At 41.3% G+C, this 26,947-nt stretch overlaps 1 protein-coding gene across 3 annotated transcripts in view; it reads left to right on the plus strand.

Annotated features, from left to right (window-relative positions):
• The window catches only part of WDR17 (WD repeat domain 17), a 265,042-nt gene that overhangs the window by 186,948 nt on the left and 51,147 nt on the right, over positions 1-26,947 (plus strand). For all 3 annotated transcript variants that reach the window (XR_004539282.1, XM_033942775.1, XM_033942784.1), the window contains 3 exons: positions 10,013-10,145; positions 12,144-12,235; positions 22,868-22,967. Coding sequence is in view for 2 of the 3 variants with exons in the window: in XM_033942775.1 (XP_033798666.1) it covers positions 10,013-10,145; positions 12,144-12,235; positions 22,868-22,967 (325 nt within the window). In the remaining variant the exon portion in view is untranslated. The remainder of the gene's footprint in view (positions 1-10,012; positions 10,146-12,143; positions 12,236-22,867; positions 22,968-26,947) is intronic.

The following is a 26,947-nucleotide window of genomic DNA, read 5'->3' on the forward strand; positions in this document are numbered from 1 at the left end:
CTGCCCAGCCACTTATCTGGCTTCCTGCTTTTTTCAGGGTGCTTAACTTCCTAAGCCCATTAACTTTTGGCAGGTCATTTTACTTGCTTCCTTTTGGAGACTCCATCTTTCTTCTGGTGCATTCTTGGCTTCCCCAGGTGATTATTGTCCGTTACTCCTTGTGACGGTTTCCTGGCCCTCTTTTTGTCCTTTTTCTGTTTCTCAACCATGCCCTACTCCCAGAGTCGGTTGTCTTTTGAATTCACAGGGCATTGCTACAGAGCTAACCAGGTTTCCTCCCAACTCCTAGTCCCACACTCCTATAATAGAGTCTCACTTCTTCACTTCTCACTTCATAAACAGACTGGTCTCCCACCAGTATATCATCAAGTTTCAAGTTTATTTAAAATTTCTTATACCGCCTAATCAGACTTCTAAGCAGTATACAAAGTCATAAAAACATACATTGGCTAAAATACAAACTTAAAATTATAAGGTATCTCTAGGGATGACTACTACATTTAAAGACATTAAAACCATGACAAACAGGAACAGAAGATAAGAAGGTGAGAACTACAATATTCAAAGTAAAAGAGAATGAATAGGGGGAAAACAGTAAATATAAAATCATATTGGCTTGCCCTTACAAGGGCAGTTAGGTCTCAAAGGCATCAAAAAATAAAAATCTCTTCAGCTTTGTCTTGAATTAACTAAGAATTGATTGTTCGTGTAAATAAGCTGGGATAAAATTCCATAGAGAGGGAGCAGTCACTGTAAAGATGGTCAACCTCCTTGTGTTTCTGTACTTTAATGATGGGATAAAAAGAAGATTCTGAGCTGAAGATCGAAGGGTCTTAGAGGGGTTATATGGAATAAGAAGTCTATCAATGAATTCTGGCTGGTTATTTTGCGGGTTTTGAATGTTAGCAAAAGGATTTTATAGGTGATTCTATGTTCTACCAGTAACCAGGGTGCTTTGTGTAAAAGGGGAGTAACATGATCGTATTTTTTTTATGTTAAATATAATTTTTACTGCAGTATTCTATACTATCTGGAGTCTTCTTATTTCTGTTTTTGTTATGCCTTTGTAGAGGGCATTGCAGTAGTCTACACAGGAGATCACAAGGGAGTACATTGAGAGATTGGAGAAACTGGGCCTCTTCTCCCTTGAAAAGAGGAGACTGAGAGGGGACTTGATTGAAATGTTCAAAATACTGAAGGGAATAGACTTAGTAGATAAAGACAGACTGTTTACCCTTTCCAAGATAGGGAGAACGAGAGGGCACTCTGTAGGTAGATTTATGGGTATAACAAATGATTGCTATATAAACAAATCACGTGTGTACTAGTTGCTAGGGTAAACCATAAACACCTTATCTGTAATCTTTGCCAACTTATACAAAAAAAGAGACCAGGGCTTTACGAAAGAGTTTTATTATAGCTATAAAAATATAATTCATAAGCCAGCAGTAAATAACTAATTATTGTTAACAAAATATCTGAATGCATATATGAAACTCAGTACATAATTATCACACAATATTTGCTAAGTAAATGAGCAAATATAACTAATTCTTACACACTAGGTAATTCCTTATAAAATAAGTCCTGATTAGTAGCAATCTATTACAGTTTATCACCAAGAGTAATTAACATCTCCTTTCCTGAAACCAATCAGAGATCTAACTAGCCCAGCTGATAAGGAAAATATGATTCCTTGCTCACCATCCTTCAGGTCAAGCCTCAGGGAGATAGAATCAGTCCTTTTCCTCAGCGTGGCATGATGTAGAATCTCTTCCGGTCAGCAAGAGTCCGTTATTTACTGAAGTGAGCTGTAAAAGTTTGTCAGCAATAGTTCCTTAGGTGAGATGAAAACCAGGTCTGTATAAAAAGTCCTGTTTCTTCACTCTCTGGAAGAGAGCTAATCACAAGAGGTAACTTTCAGGTCTTAATTATTAGAAGGTGTGCGTAGAGAAGATATGCATGGGTCCGAGCTCCCTCACATCCAAGCATAAAACTGGTAATTAGACACCTTCTCCTTAGTTATCGTCAGATGATCTCTCAGGACCAATCCAGGCCTTGAGAAAGAGGCGCCTTCTTAGATAAGAACAGCATAGAAGCTGATGACTCCCCCAAGTTCACACGGGCTGAGCATGCAGGTATAGTCGGATGTCCTTGACTGGAGAAACACATAGTTCTGGTGAATATACCCAGAATGCATCTTGCAGGCAGCAGGCAACAAAGATGATTTCTTCTTTTCTCTTCTTGCAAAAGATGGTTCAGGCATTGTGACATCAGAGAGGCCTAACCTTAGGTGTGAGGAAGGAACCACTCCTACAACTCTCTAAAGTTGAAAGGGGATAGATTCCGTACAAATGTAAGGAAGTTCTTCTTCACCCAGAGAGTGGTGGAGAACTGGAACGCTCTTCCGGAGTTTGTTGTAGGGGAAAACATCCTCCAGGTTTTCAAGAGTAAGCTGGACAAGTTCCTGCTAAACTGAAATGTAAGCAGATGAGGCTGGACTCATTTAGAGCACTGGTCTTTGACCTGAGGGCCGCCGCGTAAGTGGACTGCTGGGCAGGATGGACCACTGGTCTGACCCAGCAGCAGCAATTCTTATGCTCTTATGTTCTTATGAGTAGATAAGGATGTTCAGAGAGGAGGGTTCTAGCATTTTGGAGAGAGATCTAATCATTCACAACCAATAAAAATAGCACTAGACCCACTGTACTGATATGAAGGTGATAGTTGAATTTGCTGTCGAAGGTGACTCCAAACAATTTTAATGAAGATACAACATTAATGGATAGGGATTTAAATTTGAGAGGAGCCCATCTTTGATGGGAAAAATCATTAATTTGGACTTTTCAATGTTCAAGGACAGCATATTAGAATCAAGCCAAGATTTAATTTTTTCCAATTTTTGATTTATGATTATTACCTCATTTGGGTTATTTAAGTCTATTGGATGAATTAGTTGGACATCGTCCGCATAAGCGAACATCATGAAACCAATAGATTGACCTAATGTTAATAGAGGGGCCAAGAAGATATTAAAAAGTAGAGGAGATAAAATTGAACCCTATGGGATGCCATATTCAATCATGAAAGAGTCTGAGAATGTTGCATCAAAGACTACCTTGGAGGACCGTTCTGTAAAGAAGGAAGAAAGCCAGTCCATAACCTGATCTGTGATTCCGATTTTGCTAAGACGTGACAGAAGGAGCATGTGATCTATCGTGTCAAATGCTGAAGACAGGTCTAAGGAGATAAGCAGAACTGACTGGTGGTGATCAAGATGATAGAGTATTTTTGTGGTTAAACCAATAAGTGAAAGTTCTGTGGAGTGGTGTTGACGGAATCCAGTTTGATTTGGGTGTAAAACTTTGGTTTTCTCAGTGAAGTCTGAGATTTGGCGAAAGACTATTTTCTCGGTAAGCTTTGCCAAGAAAGGGATGTTCACTGTGGGCCGGTAATTTGAAACTTCTTGTACATTGATTTTGTGGTCTTTGATTATTGTGTGAATGATTGCCTCTTTCCATTTTGGGGGTAATGTTCTTGAAGTTAGATTTGTACAGACCTTAAACAGCTACTCCACTCCAGGATTTCCAACTGCTCCAATTGCATCTTGCAATGCAGCAACTTCTGTCTCTTACTCCGTCTAGTCTACTGTGAATTTAGGAGCTGGCCTTGTTTCAGGACACCTAGCTCCTACTCTACTCTAGTCTGGATCAGCTTTTCCTAGCTGCTCCAGCACTAGCCATAATTCTTAGTTTCACTTCTCACATGGAAGCTTTTTTTCAGAACAGCTTCTGACAATCACACTCGGGTGCACACTCTGTGCTCAATTAAGGAAAGGGTTATCATATGTCAAGGAAAATCTGAACTCATCCTCGTTTTAGAGGACTGTCTGAATGTCCAGATAGGTTTTTTAGATTGGGGGAGTTTGTCTGGGTTTAGCCAGTTCTCCTGATTCTCCCGCCTACCTCTCTCTGGCCACTGAACTGAATCTTCAGGCAGCCCGGAAGCAGCAAAAGGTGAGCCTGCTGCCTTCAGTATGCCCCAGAAGTTGCTGCTCTGCAGGTCCCATCTATGTGGGAACAGGAAGTCGCTGGAGAGAAATGACTTCCAGGGCATGCAGACAGCAGGAGGCTCACCTCATTGCCACTGTCGGGCTGCCTGAAGATTCAGTATAGTGGCTAGGGGGTCTAGGATAATTCAGCACATTTGTTTCAGCACAGTCAGTTCAGCATGGCCAATTCAGCACGGCCGTTTCAGCCAGCCCGATTCAGCATGGCCTTCTAATCGCAGCTGTTTCATTGCGGCCGTTATAATGGCAAGTGCTTACCTTGCTGAAGTTGTGAAGTTTGAAAGAGAGGAAGCAATAACCTCCCTCACCCCATTGGTGCTTCATTCCTTTCCCTTCACCCACCTGTGGTCTTCTCTTGCCTTCACATCATCTGGTAACTTCAAGGTTTGAAAAGGGAAGCATCATCACAGATCAATCGGGTGCATTGTAAAGTTTTCCTTTATATTGGAACAGAAAGTTGTCCAGAGGGAAGACTTCCGGGATAAAAGGTTGACTTTAAGAGGGTATCTTAATATTAAGAGCTGAAACAGTCCGTGTGGAAAGGGCCATGATGAACTGTCCCATGCTGAAAGGATCGCTCTGAAAGGGCTGTGCTGAACTGTCCATGCAGAAACAGCTGTGCTGAATTGTCCCATTCCCTCAGCCAGGGAGGAGGTACGTGAGGGAGTCGGGAGGTGGAGACAGAGGTTAGTGTGTATTCCACTGGGGGAGGGGTTTGGAAGGAGAAAGACAAGCATCCACATGGGGAGGGTTGGAAGGAGAAGAGAGAAACAGAGAAGCACCTGTGGGGGATGGAAGTTGGAAGGGGAGAGAGTGAAGCACCCATGGCTACGGGATAGGGAGATATTCTACCATGGGGAGATTTTGAGGAATAGAGGTTGAAGAGGGAGAGAGAGGCAGATGCTGGGATGGAGGGAGAGATTGAGAAAGATGGTGGATTTGGGGAGGGAGAGAGAGATGCAGTACTATAGGAAGGGGCCAAGGGGAAGAAGTTTCAAGTTTATTATTAGCATTTGATGAATCGCTTATTTGAATTACTAAGCGATGAACAAAATTTTAAAAATAATGTAAATTACATAAAAACAAACCAAATAACAAGATCCTATAATTTAATACAAACATGAGAGGGGAGGGAAGGAGGAAAAGTTACAATTTTTATCTTAGAAGAAAATAGACAAACAAGGAAAATACAAAAGGAAATGGAGGGGGTTGAGACTAGAGCACATTTTAAATTTGTGGTAAATTTAAATGTTAAAAGCATCTTTAAATAGATAAGATTTTAGCAATTTTTTAAAAGATGTAAGATCCTTTTCGTTTTTAATATATTGTGGCAGAGAGTTCCACCATTGAGGGCCCATTACAGAGAACAAGTCTGATCTTCTCATGCCTACTATTTTTAAGGAAGGGACAGATAAGAGATTTTGATATGATGACCGAAGTGGACGTAAAGTGTTATGAGGTATTAACATTTTAGATATGAATTGAGGTTCATTAAAAGTTAAAGTTTTAAATATAAGCAGCATGACTTTAAAGGATATGCGATGGCTGATTGGGAGCCAAGGGGCATCGGTCATCAATGGCGAAACATGATCATATTTCTTGGCGTTGTATATTAACTTGTCAAAGACCAGTGCTATAAATGAGTCCAGCCTCACCTGCATACGTTTCAGTTTAGCAGGAACTTGTCCAAATTTGTCTTGAATCCCTGGAGGGTGTTTTCCCCTATAACAGACTCCGGAAGAGCGTTCCAGTTTTCCACCACTCTCTGGGTGAAGAAGAACTTCCTTACATTTGTACAGAATCTATCCCCTTTCAACTTTAGAGAGTGCCCTCTCATTCTCCCTACCTTGGAGAGGGTGAACAATCTGTCTTTATCTGCTAAGTCTATTCCCTTCAGTATTTAGAATGTTTTGATCATGTCCCCTCTCAGTCTCCTCTTTTCAAGAGGCCCAGTTTCTCCTAATGTGTACAGGAGAAAAGGTAAAGAAGGGAGAGAAGCTGGATGGGGTGGAATAATGGGACAGGGATAGAAGAATGGCCTTGAAGGCAAGGGAAGGAAAAAGAAGTAGGGATGGAGCTAGGACTGATACTACTACCACTACTAATAATAATTTCTATAGCGCTACTAGACACATGCAGAACTGTAGAATATAGAGGATGGGAAAGAGGACTAAGGAAATGAGTGAAAGGTGGGGGTGGGGCAAGGGTGGTATCAGGTGGCCTCTTTTTTTTGTCTTCACAAATATGGTAACCCTATTTAAGGAAGCCTTCCAGTTTGTCAAAACGCTGCTGTTTGTAGCTCACTCTAAAGTCACCACACACTTTGTTCCACTGCTCTTCCAATAGGAACAGTTTTCAAGGTACAGTGGTGCCTCGCATAACGGACGCCTCGCACAGCGAACGCTGCGCACAACGAACTTTATGTCTTGATTCGTACAACGAACTTCGTTTCACACAACGAAGTCGCCCGAGCTGCATCCTTCCGCGCAGGCACTGCGCTTAACTGCCCTCTCTCCGCCTGGCTCCCTCTTGCCCCCCCCCCCGACTCCCCGACACGATCGGGGCAAGAGGGAGCCCAAGCCCTCTTGCCCCCCCGACTCCCCGACACGATCGGGGCAAGAGGGAGCCCAAGCCCTCTTGCCCCCCCCGACTCCCCGACACGATCGGGGCAAGAGGGAGCTCAAGCCCTCTTGCCCCCCCGACTCCCCGACACGATCGGGGCAAGAGGGAGCCCAAGCCCTCTTGCCCCCCCGACTCCCCGACACGATCGGGGCAAGAGGGAGCTCAAGCCCTCTTGCCCCCCCGACTCCCCGACACGATCGGGGCAAGAGGGAGCCCAAGCCCTCTTGCCCCCACGACTCCCCGACACGATCGGGGCAAGAGGGAGCTCAAGCCCTCTTGCCCCCCCGACTCCCCGACACGATCGGGGCAAGAGGGAGCCCAAGCCCTCTTGCCCCCCCGACTCCCCGACACGATCGGGGCAAGAGGGAGCTCAAGCCCTCTTGCCCCCCCGACTCCCCAACACGATCGGGGCAAGAGGGAGCCCAAGCCCTCTTGCCCCCCCGACTCCCCGACACGATCGGGGCACGAGGGAGCTCAAGCCCTCTTGCCCCCCCGACTCCCCGACACGATCGGGGCAAGAGGGAGCCCAAGCCCTCTTGCCCCCCCCGACTCCCCGACACGATCGGGCCAGGAGGGAGCCCAAGTCCTCCTGGCCACGGCGACCCCCTAACCCCACCCTGCACTACATTACGGGCAGGAGGGATCCCAGGCCCTCCTGCCCTCGACGCAAACTCCCCCTCCCCCCAACGACCGCCCCCCCCCAAGAACCTCCGACCGCCCCCCAGCCGATCCGCGACTCCCCTGGCCGACCCCCACGTCACCCCCAACCCCCTTCCCCGTACCTTTCTGTAGTTGGCCGGACAGACGGGAGCCAAACCCGCCTGTCCGGCAGGCAGCCAACGACGGAATGAGGCCGGATTGGCCCATCCGTCCCAAAGCTCCGCCTACTGGTGGGGCCTAAGGCGCCTGGGCCAATCAGAATAGGCCCGGGAGCCTTAGGTCCCTCCTGGGGGCGGGGCCTGAGGCACATGGGCCCAACCCGACCATGTGCCTCAGGCCCTGCCCCCAGGAGGGACCTAAGGCTCCCGGGCCTATTCTGATTGGCCCAGGCGCCTTAGGCCCCACCAGTAGGCGGAGCTTTGGGACGGATGGGCCAATCCGGCCTCATTCCGTCGTTGGCTGCCTGCCGGACAGGCGGGTTTGGCTCCCGTCTGTCCGGCCAACTACAGAAAGGTACGGGGAAGGGGGTTGGGGGTGTCGTGGGGGTCGGCCAGGGGGGTCGCGGGTCGGCTGGGGGGGCGGTCAGAGGTTCTTGGGGGGGGGGCGGTCGTTGGGGGGAGGGGGGGTTTGCGTCGAGGGCAGGAGGGCCTGGGATCCCTCCTGCCCGTAATGTAGTGCAGGGTGGGTTTAGGGGGTCGCCGTGGCCAGGAGGACTTGGGCTCCCTCCTGGCCCGATATTGTCGGGGAGTTGGGGAATCGGCGGGGGCAAGAGGGCTTGGGCTCCCTCTTGCCCCGATCGTGTCGGGGAGTCGGGGGGGCAAGAGGGCTTGGGCTCCCTCTTGCCCCGATCGTGTCGGGGAGTCGGGGGGCAAGAGGGCTTGGGCTCCCTCTTGCCCCGATCGTGTCGGGGAGTCGGGGGGGCAAGAGGGCTTGGGCTCCCTCTTGCCCCGATCGTGTCGGGGAGTCGGGGGGCAAGAGGGCTTGGGCTCCCTCTTGCCCCGATCGTGTCGGGGAGTCGGGGGGGCAAGAGGGCTTGAGCTCCCTCTTGCCCCGATCGTGTCGGGGGTGCCAAGGACCACACGGAGTCACCCACCGTACCACCCGATTCGGGTAAGCGCAGGTATCGGTGGGTGGCTTATTTGCGGGGGGGTGCCTTATTTTACATTTTTTTCTAAAAAGGGGGGGCTGTCTTATTTGATGGCCCTGCCTTATCATTGGGGAAACACGGTAGAAAAAAAAAAAAATGAACAGTTAAGTCCCAGTTTTTGCCGCTGAGACTCTGCCCTCTCTCACTGTAAAATTAGACTCTACTTAGTCTGTCTTTAAATTTAAAAAATGTGTGTTGTTTTAAAAAACAATTATGTTTTTAGATGTATCTAAATAAAAATAATAACCAAAAATTTATCTTTTTTTATGTCATCTTAGCATATTTTATGCTGCAGAACGAATTATTTTTTTTTACATGTATTCCTATGGGAAAACGCGTTTCACATAACGAACGTTTCACATAACAAACTTGCTCCTGGAACCAATTAAGTTCGTTGTGTGAGGCACCACTGTACTTACTTTTATAATTTTTTCCAAATTGCCAACTCTCCTGGCTTGGTGTGGCTCACTCTGCTGCACTTTTTTGGCCCCTCCTGGCCAATCTTCTGGCTTAATGCCAGCCATACCTTTTGCACTGCAATACTTTTCCAAACCTTACCAGAAAAAAACCCTGTTTGTCCAGCTCTTGCTAACTCTTTTTTCCCACTTACTCTCTAAGGTGGAGCTAATCTCCTTAGCCTTTTGTAGACCTCCCTCCCCCATACTGCTGTGCTGAGGCCCTGGTTCCCTGAAGGTACATAAACTTATTGTTTATATTTACACAATTCTCATTTGAAGAAGAAGCTCAGATCCCACCATTGCCACATTATGTGGTAATAATGCTACTGAGGGTGTGGCTTAGATCTGTCAGAAAACACAGCCATACACAGGGTTTTCAAATGAAAAAAATCATTTATTATTCTGAGTTAACATAAATCACTCTTCTCAAGGTTAGCTCCCAGCTTAGGCCAATTCAGCATTTTTCATTCCCTTCCTGGATTCCCACTAGGTATAAAACAAGTATATTCCCTATCCCTATGTCGGTCTTCTTACATACATGGGAACCTTAAGGTTGAGCCACGCTACTTCCTTGATCCTCTCCATAGGCACTATATGACTCAGCTTAGCCTGGCATCCTCTGAAGTACTCAACATCAGGATATTTAAATTCCTCAATGCCTGAGCCCTGCCAATCTGTTCTTACAGTTTAGCGCCACCTGCTGTCAGGCAGCTGAACTGCATCCTCAATGAGGAAGTACTCATCACAATTCTTACCCAGTTCCTCACAGCCCATTACAAAAAATGTGTCCTTTAGCAAAAACGTACTCTGTGATAAATGTCCCACATAGTGAAGATGCACTTTCAACCTTCATGAACAGAAATTGATATAAATGAGTCACTCCTAACAATTATATGCTGTAGTAATGTCTGAATTTTGAAGTAAATCCTTTTGTATTGTTCAGGTTACCTGTATAAATGTGTTGTCTAATTTACAAAATTATTTGACATTCTATAGTTCTTAACCCCTTCTCCCCACCTGATGTAATATTAAAAAGCAACATTTTTTCTTCACTAGACGAGCAGACCAGCTGATTCAGGAAGAAAATGATGATGTCATTCCCTATTGTATAGCTACTGGTGATGTGAAGAAGCTTGTCAATTTTTTTACCTCTAGAGGTCAACTTAAGGAAGCTCTGCTTGTTGCACAGGTATTAATGCAGATTTTGAGGTCAGTTTTGAATATGCCCATTTCTGATAAATATACTTGGAAGATGATGAAGAATTAGAGCTTGGATACCATATTTCACTATTATCATATCTCCTCTTCTAAAGTGTCACAGTAGCTACCTTTGGTAGATATTCCCATTCTGCATAGGGGCTTTATCTGAGAAATGGTGTGCTCCTATATCCCTGATATTTTACAAAAGGCTCTCCTGAATGCAGAGCTTTTGTAAAATAAGTATAAGACTGCCAGAAAATATTGTACATATGTATTTGTTAACAAGTAGAATAGGAGTAGCAATTTTACAGAATTACATGTCGTCACTATTATTCTTAGGTGATAGGGATCAACTACTCCTTAATTATACATTAGCAGTAAATGTAAAATATAATAGGATCTTTATTATATACCTCACTTATCATGCAACAAAGGTGTGGAACAATGTATAAGTAGAAATTAGGTCTAATAGAAACTATATAAGCTTTCAAAGAAAACTGTTAAACATCTTATTGTGAATTACAATAAACCTGAAGATTTGAAATGGCAAAATACATGTGACGTGTGGAGGCTCATTTTCAAAGTATATAGACTTGCAAAGTTCTGTAAGTTACTGTGGAACTTTGTAAGTCTAAGTGCTTCAAAAATGGTACCATTTTATTTATTCAATTTTCTATACCGTTCTCCCAAGAGAACTCAGAACGGTTTACATGAATTTATTCAGCTACTTAAGCATTTTTCCCTGTCTGTCCCGCTGGGCTCACAATCTATCTAATGTACCTAGGGCAATGGGGGGGATTAAGTGACTTGCCCAGGGTCACAAGGAGCAGCGTGGGTTTGAGCCTACAACCCCAGGGTGCTGAGGCTGTAGCTTTAACCACTGTGCCACACACTCCCCACTTATTGTTTATATTTACACAATTCTCATTTATTGAGTGCTTTTTCACTTATAGAAAAGAAAAGGAAGTAGCATGACTCTGAAAATAGGATAGATTCTACTATGAAAAGCGGCTCAGGTCCACATGCTGTAAAGAATCAATTTTCTTTTGTGCACTTGTTTAATTTGAAAACGAATAAAGAATAATTTTTTTTTTAAAAAGTTTTTAATGTGCTTTTGAATCATTAAGGGGTCCTTTTACTAAGGTGCATGCTAATATTTAGCATGCGCTAAAACAGCTAGCGCGCCTTAGTAAAAGGACCCCTTAGTATGAAGGCAATTTTTTTTTAATGCAACCTGTGTGCACAATACTGGTATATAAGTATCAGTGTACTTTGCACCTACAGGGAAGCAGCTGAAAAGTAAATGCATGTAAAAGTTCCACTCAAAATTTCACTCTCCTGACCTAACCCTACCCCATGCTTAGTGAGGGTACAAATATGGACACTGTAACCCACATATGGAGAAGGGTATTTCTATGAAGATAAATGTTTATGCATTTAAAAATCTTATTGGGTAGACATTTCAATGACTTTTCAATAGAAGGTTATTTTTTTTAGCTCAAGCTCTTTATTAATAAAGAAAGCATAAACAATACACACCCCACTCCAAAAAAAGCAACAACTTGGAATTATATAAACACATTGCATTGTCTCATGTTTCAAATAAGCTGTGATTTCATTCAAGGTCATACATTAGCATCTTGGCAATATAAATCTAAAAGAACCCAAACTTTTATAAACATTGAGAAGTTCTGCCTTCTAATCACAGTTATATCCAAATATTCTTGACAAGGCAATATGCAGAAAATTTTTAAAAAATATTATCTGGGTAATGAGCCTGAAAGTCCACTTGGGGCACCAGTCAGTGGCACTTATTTGGGCAGCTATACCTGTTACCCAGATAAGTTCTACTGAATATTGTACACTGTGATTATTGTCCCTAAATGTTTACTAAGGTTTTAAGAGGATTTGTTTGAAAAAAAAAAAGAAAGAATGGGTGAAAGGGCATATTATATTATCTTTTACTAATTTCTTCTCTAATCTCCAGGCAGCTTGTGAGGGGAATATGCAAACTCAACATGTTTCAACACAAGCTGTATCTCCCAGTTGTGATGGAAACAACATGGATGGTTACAATGAGTGAGTAGTATCCAGAACTGACCTTGTTTGTTCTTTTATTTCTGATAGGAAGAGGAGGAAGATTTTCAGGTTTTATTGTTATATTATTGATGATATAGAATTGCCTGAATGCCAAATATTTCTAATCTGATTTAAATGGTTAATAAGGAAAATGGTAATCTTTAAAATAGTGGTATTCAACTCCCCCACTTTAAAGATGTATAGAGCCATTCTGTCCAGCTCCAAAATTCTTGAAGGATGCCACAGAAAAAACTAGTGACTCCAAATATCTTGGAATTTATTCCATTATGGCACTTAAATAAGAGACAAAGGAGGTGACTTCATTTTTTTTTTTTTTTTTTATTTATAAAATTTTCATTCTTACAATAAATGAATAGCATAATATTTAGTTTATAATAATTATAGTTGTATGTACAATATCATATCATATATATTGAATCCCTTTCCCCTGTTATTTGTTTTTTCATTTTTCCTCATATTAATTTCTATATTTCCCTCCCTAACCCTATATTATTATTATCAATGTGTTAAGATATCTGATCTTTAGAATAGTTTGTCAATGGATCCCATATTTTCTTAAAATTTTTTATATTTCCTTGTTGTAATGCCAATATTTTCTCCATTTTGTATATGTGACACACCGAGTTCCACCAGAATGTATAATTTAGCTTGGTATAATCCTTCCAATTTTGTGTGATTTGCTGCATGGCAACTCCTGTCAATATTAAAAGCAATTTGTTATTGTTTGCTGATATTGGACTTTGTGTTCTCATTGCAGTACCAAATAATATGGTATCATATGAGAGACCAATATGATTTTCTAGTAATATGTTAATTTGGGGCCAAATTAAATTCCAAAAGGCTTTTATGCAAGGACAAAAAAAAATTAAATGATCTAATGTCCCTACTTCTATTTTACAATGCCAGCATCTATTAGATCTAGTATTATCTATTTTTTGCAAGCGCGTCGGGGTCCATAACACTCTATGTAATAAAAATATCCATGTTTGACTCATAGATGCTGACTTTGTTAATCTTAATCTCCAGGACCAGAATCTTGGCCATTGAGATGCAGAAATTGTCTGTCCAATCTCAATGCTCCAAATATCCCTAAGTCCAGTTTTCTTTTTATTATTTAGAAATCCATATATTAATTTATACCATTTTGCGGCTTGGTGTCCCAAGAAATCCGCCTGGAAACATAAAACTTGCAAACTATATTGGGTATTAAGATCTTTCCATTCAGGGAACCCTACCTGAATGGCTTGCTTCAATTGCATCCATTTAAAATATTGTGTTTTATTTAGTCCAAATTTATTTTGCAATTGTGAAAAACTAAGCAAGGAACCTTCTGAAAAGACATCATTCAATGTTCTTATTCCTGCATTTATCCATTGTTTCCAGACGATTTTAAATCCGCCAATTCTGATCCTGGAGTTTACCCATATTGATTGATTTAGAGATTTAGCTATTGGTTCTGGTGATAGGTTACTTATGTATCTCAATGTTTTCCAAGTATCTAAAAAGATTCTGTTATCTTTATATCTCCTAGGCATTGTTATGTTAATTAGATGTTCTGGATATAAAGGGAACAGGAGCTGCCATTCTAAATACAGCCAATCTGGTACATTTTCCATGAGATCTGGGAGGATCCAATACATACCCTGTCTTAAAATATAGGCTTGATGATACCTATAAAAATTTGGAAAATTTACCCCCCCCTTCCACAATTGGTCTTTGTAATGATACTAAAGCGATTCTTGGTCTTTTCCCAAACCAAACAAATTTTGTAAGAATATTGTTAAGTTTTTTATAAAATGACCCCTGAAAAAATATTGGTATCATACTCATTTGATAACAAACCACAGGCAATACCATCATTTTAATTGTTTGAATTCTTCCCCACCAAGAAAGATGTAATGGATTCCATTGCTCACACATTTCTGTTATTTTTTTCAATAAAAGTTTTTCATTCTCTTTGACTGTGTCTTCAATTGTATTTTTGATCATAATTCCTAAGTATTTTATTCCATCTTCTTTCCAAATAAATGAATATGGGTCAAATAGTCCTTTCGTACAATGAACATTAATTGGGAGGACTTCAGATTTGCTCCAATTAATTTTATATCCAGAAAAAGTGCCGAATTTCTCTAATAAATTAAGTATACATGGAATAGTAGTATCCGGTTCTCTTAAATATAATAAAATATCATCTGCATATGCAGAAAGTTTAAATTCCCAGTTGGAAAACGTGATTCCCTTTATCTCCTTAGTCTTATTTATTGCAATTAATAAAGGTTCTAGGACAATATCAAAAAGTAATGGAGACAAAGGGCATCCTTGTCTAACTCCCCTATGCAAATTAAATCTAGTTGATAAATTATTATTAATATATAATCTTGCACCAGGAGAGCTATACAATGTCTGGATCATTTTAATAAAACCGGAGCCTATACCAAACCATTGTAAAGCTTGATACATAAAATTCCATTCCACTCTATCAAAAGCTTTTTCTGCATCTAAAGATATTAGAAAAGCTGGATCATTTATATTTTTTGCTAAATTTAATGAGTGGAATGCTAGTCTAGTATTATTTGATGAATGTCTTTTAGCAATAAATCCTGTTTGATGTACATCTATAATGAAAGGAAGAGCTTTTGCCAATCTAAGTGCTAATACTTTAGCCATTAACTTATTATCCACATTTAATAACGAAATAGGCCTGTAATTTGAAACCAGAGTAGGATCTTTGTTTGGTTTTGGTAAGACTATAATTATCGATTCTGCCATAGTACCTGAAATATTTTCATTCTTTATTTGATATTGATATAAATTTAACAGATGTGGTAAAATGATATTTTGAAATGATTTATAAAATTCAACAGTATACCCATCTCCACCTGGAGCGGATCCAACTCTAAGAAACTTCAATGCTGTTTCTATTTCTTTTAAAGATATAGGATCTTCTAAACTTCCTTTTATATGATCCGGAATATTAGGTCCAAGAAAGGAATTTAAGAATGTTAATCCTTCTTGTTCTTTATTTTTATAAGAATTAGAAGTGTATAATTCTTTATAAAAATCAAGAAATTGTGTTATAATATCTTTTGTGCTGGTATGTGTGTTACCTTGTATATCTTTTATTGCAATAATCTTAGATTTTCTTTTCTTTGCTTTAAGAAAATTTGCTAATAATTTTCCCGCTTTATTTGAGTTGCCATAATATTGTACTTGTTTATTGAAAATGTCTTTTCTCACATATTGAGAAGAAATCTCATTATATTTAACTTTTACTTTTAACAACTCTTGTAATGTATTGTTTTCCCATTTTTTAATTAATTTATTTTCTAATAATTTAATTTGTTTTTCCATATCTTCATATTGTTTTTTAAGTTGTTTTTTAATAAAAGCTGAATAAGAAATAATATTTCCTCTCATTGTTGCTTTAAAAGCATCCCATAAAATTTCTATATTAATGTCATCTGAAGAATTAAGTTGAAAGAATTCTTGCATTTTTACTTTAAGATCTTCTAAGAATTTCGAATCTGCTAATAAATCATTATTAAATCTCCATATTGAATTAAATTGATCAATATTATAATTCTTAAGGTTAATCCACACACCAGCATGATCTGAAATTATAATTGGATCTATAACTGCTTTTGATACACGCTGCGCTATGTTATTAGTTACAAATATATAATCAATTCTTGAAAAAGATTTATGGACCTGAGAACAAAAAGAATATTCTCGATCATTAAAATGAAGGATACGCCATATATCTATTAAATTACAAGATTGTATTAAATTATCTAGTCCTAAAGATTTTATGATTTTACTTGGTTTCTTGTCCACAATTGGATCCATTACAGCATTGAAATCTCCAGCTACTACTAAGTTAGAAGTAGCCAGTGGTAGTAATATCTGTTGAATTTGATTAAAAAACTCCATTTGGTTCGAATTAGGAGCATAAAGATTAAATAAATCCAGGGTTGTATTTCCCAGATCCATTTTAATATGTATCCATCTTCCTGAAGAGTCAAAATTTATTAATTTAAAATCAGCTTTGCATTTCTTATTTATTATTATCGCTACCCCTGCTTTCTTCCCTATTGCCGGTGAATAAAAACATTTTGATATCCATCCTTCTGTTAGCTTCCTAGATTCAGTGTCCGAAAGGTGTGTCTCTTGTAGGAAATAAATATCTGCGTTTTGCTTATGGAGAAAACCTAATAATTTTTTTCTTTTTATAGGATGATTTAAGCCATTGACATTAATTGAAAAAATTTTAATATCCATTTACTTTTATAATTAAAATTTGACATGAAATCATATGATTATTATTTTCAGATATCCACACATTGTAATAATATATTTTCCCCATTCTCTTTCTTCCCCTCTTCCCTCCCTCCCCTCCCTTCCCCCCCAATATTAACTGTGTATGCTTGGCAACACGCATCTTAGGTCAGGTATCAAAACACTCCACAAAAGTCCATTTCCTGTTAAGATTCAGATATAAGTCACAAATATATCAAATATTACTAAATAACATTAACAATCCATATAATATTTAACCATTTTGCCTTTTTTTTTTCCCCAATGTTAAATTTAATCTTTTCAAATATTATTTTCTGTATCATTTTCATATTTTATAACTATTAGTATATCTTATTAATTCAAATAATATGAAAAATATTGTAAATTTTTTTTTTTTATAAAATTCATATATATCACCTTTATATTTTCTAATTCTATTTCTTTATAATATTTTTAAGTAATATATAAGTTTATGAATATATTCTAGATCCTTATATTTCTTTTAAACTTATATATTATATAATGAGATGTTTCATTTCTTTGGAAAATAAACAATGTTTCACATTGTGTGCTACTTGTACTATGTGATTTTTTATTTTTTTTTCCCGTTCCAGAGCTTCCTTCCTTCATTATACAGAGTCATACCTAGTTTCATTTTTAAGATATATCAAAGTTAAAGATGTGTCATTCCATTATCTTTATTCATCCAAGTAAATATTATTTTTTCTTCCTTTCTTCTTCTTCGTATTTTTTATATCCAGAGTATTATTCATTTCTTTTCAATAGTTTGTTAATTCCGAATAAGTTCCGGTTCCAGCGACGATCTAATTTTAGTTTATTTTGTGATCTTTCATCCGATGTAATCCTTTATCCTTTATTATCAAGTCTAGTAGTTTATTTATTCATATTTGTTCATAGTTCATCCGGTTTTAAGAGTTATTCTTTACATGTATTTCCTTTTGCAAGGACTTCTGGGATTTGTAGTTCCATTGAATCAGAGAAAGCATTTTTAATAGGTTTATTCTTCCTGTATTGTCTTCTGAGAAGTGGGTTATATATACATACATCTTCATTCATTCTTACATACATTCCATAGGAAGAAAGCTCTGGACCATGATTCAATCACATAATAGTATTTAGGATCTGCTCATTACAGCATCTGTTATTATTAATATCAATAGTTAATTTATTTATTAACTTTCTAAAACCAATTAAGGGCTTATATCTCGTTTTTATATTTAAGTTCTTATTTATTATCTAATAAATATTATATTCTTCCTTGTTTAAAAACTATATTACTTTTATCTAAGATCTTGTATACTTATATGTTAATTTATCATTTGAAGAATCATTCCATTCTAGAATGTATAATCTATCCATATTTCTAGTAAAAAGATCGTTGAAGGAATTTTTTGAACAGAGTCAAAAACATTCTATACCGTTTTTCATCTGCTAAATACTTATTATATTCAATCAATAATTTCAAAAAATACAAGGTGATATTAGCTCTTCTTAATACAATGAAAAACATATCATTTCCCCTACCTGTTTATATTATAAGACATTCAAACTTGACATTCAAATTATTTGAATTATAATAAAATAAAGAAAATTAAGATGACATTGGCATTTCCTGGTTTAGTATATATTTTTGTAGCTCTTCAGCATTATCAAAGGTTAAAGTTTTGTTTGCTATGGTTACTTTCATATTTGCTGGGTATACAAGACCAAATTTTGCTCCCAGTTCACGTAGTTGTGGTCTCAAATCCAGCAGTTTCTTTCTTTTAATTGCTGTGCTTTTTGCAAAATCCGGGACAAAGTGAATACGGGCATCTTGATATTGTAAACCTTTATTCTGTTTTGCAAGATGAAAAATTTCCATAACCTGTTGGTGGCGTAGTAGTTTAAATATCAGTGGCCTCGGTCCTTGATGCTTTTCTGACCTCTTTGTTGGCACTCTATGTGCTCTTTCAATCTCTATGGGATATTTAGTTTGTAGAGGAAGTAGTTTTGGTAATAAGTTTTCTATAAAGGTCACCGGATTCCCCTTTTCTGCTCCTTCCGGTAAACCTATCAGACGAACATTGCTTCTTCTCTCACGATTCGAGTAATCCTCCAGTTCTTTAGTAAGTGTTTCAATTTTCTTTTTTTCAGTTTTTGTGTTGAGAATTTCCTCTTCCACAGTTATCATTCTTTCTTCTAAATCGTTAGATTTTAATTCGATTAGATCCATCTTTTTATTTAATGTTGAAACATCATCTGTTAATTCTGTAACTTTTTTTGTGAGAATTGAAAGCATTTGTTTGATTTCTTTAAGTTCTTTCATTACTTCTGGATCTGCGGTTTTGGATCCTGTCTCTTGTTCGGGCTTTGCTCTCTTGCTGCTTCCAGAGACTGCGAAGTCGTTTTTATTTTGCTTTCCTGACGCCATCGAGTTTATTTTTATCATAAATTTAATCTTAATTCTTCAAATTTTTGCGACTTTTTTATTCTTTCAAGGACTTTTTATACGGAGCTCTTCTGTTAACCGACCTCCTTCATGCGTGTCCAAGCCACGCCCCCTCAAGGAGGTGACTTCAGAGGGGGAGCTGAGGCCAGTACAAGCAGCAAGTTAGAATTGCTGTTCGCGCCAGCGAAGAGTTAAGAGGAACGGCAGGAAAGGGAAGGCGTGCGCAAGGCGGGAAAGAAGCAGGGGGCAGAGAGGAGGAGAGGTGCCAACACCCCACCAAGACAGCACCCAGTGTGGTCCGCCCCTCCACCCCCTTATTATGCCACTGGCTGCAACAGATTACAAGGATACTTCAGAGCCATAGGAAGCACAGTCAAGAACAACCAGTGTAGTTCAGGGCAGCACAGTTTCCGTGAGGATTGCATTGGAGGAGTATAATGATTTTTTTTTTTTTTAAGTTAAATATGTGTACACAGTGTCCTCCTTCAACCTTGACACTTTCACAAAGTCTTCGACCCCACTGCGTTCTCAGCTCAATGAATTCTGTGGTTTCATTACTTAAAAGCTCAACTGTTTGGTGAGCTTGATGCGCTGGAGCCTCCATCCTGTTGTAAAATAAAGTACTCAGAAATGTCTCGAATTTCAGGCAGAAGTTTCTGCTGCAGTAGGACGTTTTTGAGTTGTTTGGAAAAATGTTGATGGTGCCTTTTTTTGGGACATTATGTAATATAGCTTTGTACATGTATCTAGATCTACGAAAGAAGTAATTCTCAATTATCTGTACTAACACTTGTTGCACAGTCCCTGACTCCAGCAGGTAGGAAATGTGAATCCCCCTTATGATGAGATTTAGGGGCTCTTTTACTGAAGATTATTGCAAGATTTCTTCAACAAGGCCCAGAGGAATAAAATGGGCTTTTTGGCAGATAACATGCACTAATCATTAGAAAAAAAAAGAAAGACCCCCTTTTTGCCTTCTAGGGAATGGGACTTGATATACCTTTCTGTGGTCACAGTCAAAGCGGTTTACATATGTATACAGGTACTTATTTTGTAGCTCAGACAACAGAGTTAAAAGGGCTACAGTAGGATTGAACCCAATTCCCCAGGTTCTCCTTGCTTTACTGTTGCAATAAGAAGTATATAGCAAGCAAGCATAATACTGGATTCAATTTGAGGAGAATTCTCTAAGACAGCAGCTGATTTTTCTAGACATTTAAATACATATATATATATATATATATATATATATATATATATATATATATATACTAGTATTTTAGCCCGTTACATTAACGGGTGCTAGCTGTCTAACACTTGTCTGTGAAGCAGCAGTATTTCCCGGCCTTCCCTGTGCAGCATCAGCATTTTTTGCCGCCCCTTTCCCAGCCGCTGCATTGAAATTAATAGAAAAGCGCTGCACACGCTACCGCTGGCTTCGGCATCTTCTATCCACAGCGGCCAACCCTAGCGGAAATAGGAAGTAGTCAGAGAGGGCAGGCCACAGTGGACAGAAGACGGCGAGGCCAGCGTTAGCGCGGTGCAGCGCTTTTCTCTTAATTTAAAGGTGGGTGAGCCGGCCAGAAGGAGGAGGCTTTGGCGGTGGTGGTTTGGGCAGTGAGTGAGGGCGGGAGGAGGGAGTCGGCGGCTGTGCTGTTTCTCCGAGTTGTCTGGTCGCCACATCCGCACTCCTGCTTGCCACGGACCTACTGATCACAGATCAGAGATCACGGAAGCACGCAGGTAAGTGCGCATGCGCGGCTAGGGTTTTATTATATAGGATATATATACACACTAGTGTTTAAGCCCGTTACATTAACAGATGCTAGAATAGATGTCTGTCTGTCTGGGGTTTTTTTTTCTTTGTCTCTCTCTCCTTGGACGCTGTCTGTCTGTCATTCTTTCTGTCTGTGTCTCTCCCTGGCCCCCTGTCTGTCTGTCTTTCTTTCTGTCTCTGTCTCCCTGGCCCCCTGCCTGCCTCTATTTCTTTGTTACGCCATGCCTGCCTGTCTATCCGTGGCCCCCTTCCTATGTCCATAGTGTCCCATCCTATGTCCTTAGTGCCCTCAGTGCCTCCTTCCTATGTCCTTAGTGCCCCCATTGCTACTTTCCTATGTCCTTAGTGCCCTCAGTGCCTACTATGTCCTTAGTGCCCCCAGTGCCTCTTTCCCATGTCCTTAGTGCCCCCAGTGCCTCCATCCTGTGTCCTTAGTGCCCCCAGTGCTTCCTTCCCATGTCTTTAGTGCCCCCAGTGCCTCTGTCCTGTGTCCTTAGTGCCTCCTATGTCCTTAGTGCCCTCAGTTCCCCTTCCTATGTCCTTAGTGCCCCCAGTGCCTTCTTCCTATGTCCCCCTCACTGCCTTCCAGACTTTGTCCCATCCCCATCCCCCCTAAGCCAGCCTGCCTGCCTCCCTCCCTCCCATCCCCCTGTGTAGTAGAACTGTTGAGCAGCATGTTTCCATCTCCCCTCCGCCACTACCGCCGCTGTGCAGCAGACCCCACTGGCCCTCCCATCCGACCCTCCCACCGCGAGACGACCTACAAACCTCCCGGCTTCAGCAGCGTCTGCAGCACTCTAAACACACTGCTTCACGGACTTCTACTGCCCGTGATTTCCTCTGCCGTGTCTCTGTCTCGATGTCATCAAGGACGCGGCAGAGGAAATCAGGGCAGTAGAAGGCCGCAAAACAGCGTGTTTAGAGTACTGCGGACGCTGCTGGAGCCAGGAGGTTTGTGGTCGTCTCGCGGTGGGAAGGTCGGATGGGAGGGTCAACGGGGGTTTGGGTGCGCCGAGGAGAGGTGTGCCGGGAGGGGGGGGGGAGATGACGACGAACTGCCTTACAGTGAGTGAGGGGGGAGTCGAAGCGCACATGTGCACTCCTGCCAGCCAGGGACCTACGGATCAGGGATCACGTAGGTAGGAGTGCGCATGTGCACTTAGCGTTTTGTTATTTTTTATTTTTGGGGGGGAGGGGAGATGTCTGGACAATTTCCTCCTATTCCAGGTCAGTGGGAATTGCCTCCTTTGGTTTACGATGCCATGAGCCCTAGTTTAAAATTACCTGGATTTTCCCTACGTTTATATCCCCTTCTTGAATTACTTGGTTCATTCATCACAAAAAGTTCTCAGCCTGAAGCCATATACCAGAACCCTCTAATAATTGGACCTGTCTATTCATTAGGTACTGCCATTGTATAATGAGCTGAACTCTGTGGCTATTTATATGAGTGAATAGGCTCTCTGAAAATTGCTGACCTTAAATATAAGTAAACTGCAAGCCTTTTTTACTTGCATTTTCATGGAGATGTTAAGAACATAAGAATAGCCTTACTGAGTCAGACTAATGGTTCATCAAGCCCAGTAGCTCGTTCTCATGGTGGCCAATCCAGGTCACTAGTACCTAGCCAAAACCCAAGGAGTAGCAACATTCCATGCTACCGATCCAGTGGCTTTCCCCATGTCTTTCTCAATAACAGACTATGGACTTTTCCTACAGGAAATTGTCCAAACCTTTCTTAAAGGTTCTGACTGGGAAGCAAATTGAGAGAAGCAACAACAGATGTAGTTTGTCACTGTGTGTGACATGGATGGTAAAAGTACCCACAGATTTTTGTGCTTTATTCTTGGTCAGTTTTCAAAGGAAAAGTACATGTCAGCTTTCCCTTTGAGAACTCATGCAAAATCAGTAGGTGAAAGAACCTGCAGTTTTGCAAAATACCCTCTATTAAACCACTGCAGTAATAAAGCCTTTTGGACACTTCCGAACCAACTGGCTGCTCCAAATTACCAGGGAACAGAGAATTATAATCTTGGTCTTTCACCTTGCAAGATCATTGTGATAATGCTCAGATCTTTTTATATTCTAGGCTTCTTCAGAGGGTAAGCGGAGAGTTGGCAGAATGGTATTTTCAGGATGGACGGGCAGTTCTCGCTGCATGCTGCCATTTGGCCGTGGATAATATTGAGGTAACTTTCATAGTATTCAGCTGACCACAAAACAAATAACTTTAAACATGTGCAGCCCCATTTCAGAAAGGATGTATAAATCAAAATTAAGAAGTCCAGATCAGGAGTTCTTAGGTTGTTCAGTGATTTGATCAATGGTCTGCTGTAAAGAGCACCTTTTAGAAATCTGGCGATGTCTGGATGAGACGCCAGTGTAGGTTTGCAGTCTCAAGCTCTGAAACAAGAGAGCCCTGTGACTTGGACCTGAAGAGAAGCCACAGTGAGGCCTGCTTGGAGAAAAGCTAACACCACCAAAACCGGAACTGAAAACAACTCCACATGCTCCTGGACGCACCAATGTTGGAAAGTCTGACATGCTTTAGCATAGGCAGAGACTGTAGTCGACTTCTTAGACAGGATGCACTGGGAAGGGGAAGGCCTGCCATTTTGAAGAGGTGGGCCTATCGGCAGGAGGGAGTGGGAAACCCTTCTGCTGAATTATCATCAAAAAGGTACAAGGTTGGAGGGGAGGGGTCCCTCGGGCAGCAGGAAATGGGCATCCCTCCTGCTGATTTTTTTTTTAAATTATTGGGGTTTGGGAAGTTCATGAGGGTGGGGATGGGGGACAGTGGCAAAAGGGAATGAGGATCCCTCCTACTGATCTGCAATTTAAAGGCAGGGAGTTTGGGTGAGTTGGGGGGGGGTAAGCAGCAGCAGCAGGAGGGTACATCCATAAGAACTGCCACTGCTGGGTCAGACCCGGGGTCTATCATGCCCAGCAGTCCGCTCATGCGGCGGCCCTCTGGTCAAAGACTAGCACCCAAACAGAAACTAGCCCTACCTGAGTACGTTCTGGTTCAGCAGGAACTTTTATAACTTTGTCTTGAATCTCGGGAGTGTGTTTTCCACTATGACAGACTCCAGCAGAGCGTTCCAGTTTTCTACCACTCTCTGGGGGAAGAAGAACTTCCTTATGTTTGTACAGAATCTATCCCCTTTTAATTTTATAGGGTGCCCTCTCGTTCTACCTACCTTGTACAGGGTGAACAACCTGCCCTTATCTACTAAGTCTATTCCCTTCTGCCAATCTGCATTTTAAAGGCAGGGGGTGGGGGGGGGGTCCTGGAAAGCTTGGCAGGAGAGGAATTGGGAGTGAGGGATTTTTTTTTTTTTTTTAAATTGGGTGGTGGGGACCTTTACTGGCAGAGTTGGCTGTCATAGCCTTACTTTCCTGTCAGTATTTCAGCTAATCATAACATAACAATTGGTTTTTATACCACAGGACCGTAAAGCTCTATGCGGTGTACAAAAGAGAACATTATTACAATTTAATGGAATAGCTTAGTTGCTCAAGTATTTAGTAAACAGGTACATTTTTAAATGTCTTCTAAATTATCTTTACCCCAGGATGCTGCGATGATGATATTTTTTAAGTTTACATCCTTTAACGCAGTGTATCCCAAACTGTGCCGCAGCACACTGGTGTTCCTCCTGAGATTTCAGGTGTACCGCGGTACACTGGGGAAGAGAAAAGGTGATGGCGCCGGATGACTGTCTACAGGACGTGCCTCTCATGAAGAGAGGCATGTCCTGTAAGTCAGTGTTTTTCAACCTTTTTTGGGCAAAGGCACACTTGTTTCATGAAAAAAATCACGAGGCACACCACCATTAGAAAATGTTAAAAAATTTAACTCTGTGCCTATATTGACTATATATAAAGTAATTCTCTTGAATAGGAATCAAATAAACACAAAGAAAGTATTTTATAATTACTTTATTATGAAATATTAAGTAAACAGAATAGTGAAAAATTATAAAATACTTTATTCAGTGCGAAACCTGGGCCTGTTTGGCTGAACACAAAGCTGATATTCTGGCTGGAATCGAAGAAAGACACACACATAGCTCTTCGTCAACAGCCGTTCCCTTCACCGCCCCGTCACCGTCACCGCCATCCCTTTCACCGCCCCGTCACCGCCACTGCCATCCCATTCACCGCCCCGTCACCATCCCCACTGCATCCATATAAGCCTTAGTACTGTAATATTTAGCTTATTCCTTTCTTATAAATCAAAGTTCCTGCTGCTGAACTAGAGAAAGAGATGTTCAGCTGGCAGGGCTTTGTTTATAAATTTTTATCAACACAACTAATATACTATTTTATCCTAAAGCAAAAAATAAATAAATAAATATAATTTTTTTTTCTACCTTTGTTGTCTGGTTTCTGCTTTCCACATCTTCTCATTCAATTCCTTCCATCCACTGTGTGTCTTCTCTCTACATCTTCCATTTGCTGTTACTGTGCCTCTCCCTTCACCCCCCCCCCAATTGGTCTAGCACCCATCTTCTTCCCTCCGCTCCCCCATAGTCTGGCATCTGTCTTCTTCCCACTCTGTCTTCCACATTTCCCTTCGGGGTCTGTTCCTCTCCACCCTCCTTCAATGTCTGTCCTATTCCTTTCCACCACCACCCTTCCCTCCCTCCTTTACCATCTGTTCCTTTCTACTACCCTTCAGCTCCTCTCACGTGGCTTATCTATCTACCTTCCTCCCTCTTATTTTCATGGCACGTTACAATGTAATTTGTGCAAGCCACTGGAGCCTGCGAGCTGGGTCCCTGTCCCATCCCCACAAACCATCTCGCTTCTGTGCTCCTATTTTCTCCATTTAATATCTCCCCTATGTATCTGTCATTGCCCCCCCCCCCTGTGTCCATATACCATCCCCATGGCATGTCCCCTTTATGTCTCTGTCCCTATGCCCCATGCACATAATTTCCCCTCTTTTTGTTACCTTCCTGTGTCCAGATTTCCCCTATCTTCCTCTTCCATACCAGTGTGTCTCTTCTTTTCAACCCCATCTAGCTTTTTTCCCTCTTTCTTCCCCCCCCCCCCCTGCTTCTAGCATCTGGCTCACCTGCCTGTCCTTCCCTTTCTTTCCTGCTGTGGGTTTTTCTTTCCGTCTTCATCCCTTTGGCCCAGAATTCTTTTCCCTTTCACTCCCTCCTTCCAATTTGAGCCAGGAACATGAGCGATCGCACGGTCCCCGCAGCCACCACTCGCCTGCCCAATCGATCTTACTGTTTAGCCAGCTCTCTCCCTTCGCCTCACCTTAGTTTGTAGGTTTTGTTTTTCGGCGACATGCACGCTTTCCCAAAGAGCCGCGCACGCCCGGCTGCTCAGTGTTCAATCTTCTGCTCTGCTGCAACTTCCTGTTTCCGGTTGCGTCAGAGCAGAAGATCGAAACTGAACAGCAGCGGGGACCGGGGGAGTCTCATGGGAGCGCGTGCAGGACCCGGCCTAATCAGTGTCTGCACCGTACGGCACACCAGGCAACATCTCGCGGCACACTAGTGTGCCGCAGAACAGCGGTTGAAAAACACTGCTGTAAGTAATCCCCCGACACTAGCACCTCTTCTCTCCTCCAGCCCTTCTCTCCAGCGCAGGTCCTTCTCTTGGCGCAAAGCCCATTTGAAGGGCCTATGCACATGCGCTGACGTCAGCACTCTGACATCACACATGCATGTGACATCATCACGCCAATGCCAGCGCATTTCTGGGTGTCTCAAGCTGGGGATACTAGGTTTAGTGTGCCCCGGTTCAAAAAAAGTTTGTGAGACACTGTTTTAACAGATGGAAAAATGAAGGTTATGAGTGTCTAGTGTGTGTTTACTATTGGTGAAAGAGAATAAATTTATAAGATAATTAGGAGTTAATCAAAACATGCTTTTATAACAAATGCAGCCAAATTTGAGCCTTACCTGAGCTTCCACCTGCAGCCAATGCAACTCTTGAAAAAAAGGCATAACATGATCATATTTCTTCAGCTTAAAAATGTCTGACCGCTGCATTTTGGACAATACAGAATCTTTGCAAGTTTCTCTGAATGCCTGCCAAATATATGATACAGTAATCCAGCTGACTGAGGACCAAAAACTGGACTAGAAGTCTGAATGATGAGGCATCAAAGTATGCCCTGATAGATCAAAGCATCCATAATCAG

Source organism: Geotrypetes seraphini, chromosome 1 (assembly GCF_902459505.1).
Source record: "Geotrypetes seraphini chromosome 1, aGeoSer1.1, whole genome shotgun sequence".
NCBI lineage: Eukaryota > Metazoa > Chordata > Amphibia > Gymnophiona > Dermophiidae > Geotrypetes > Geotrypetes seraphini.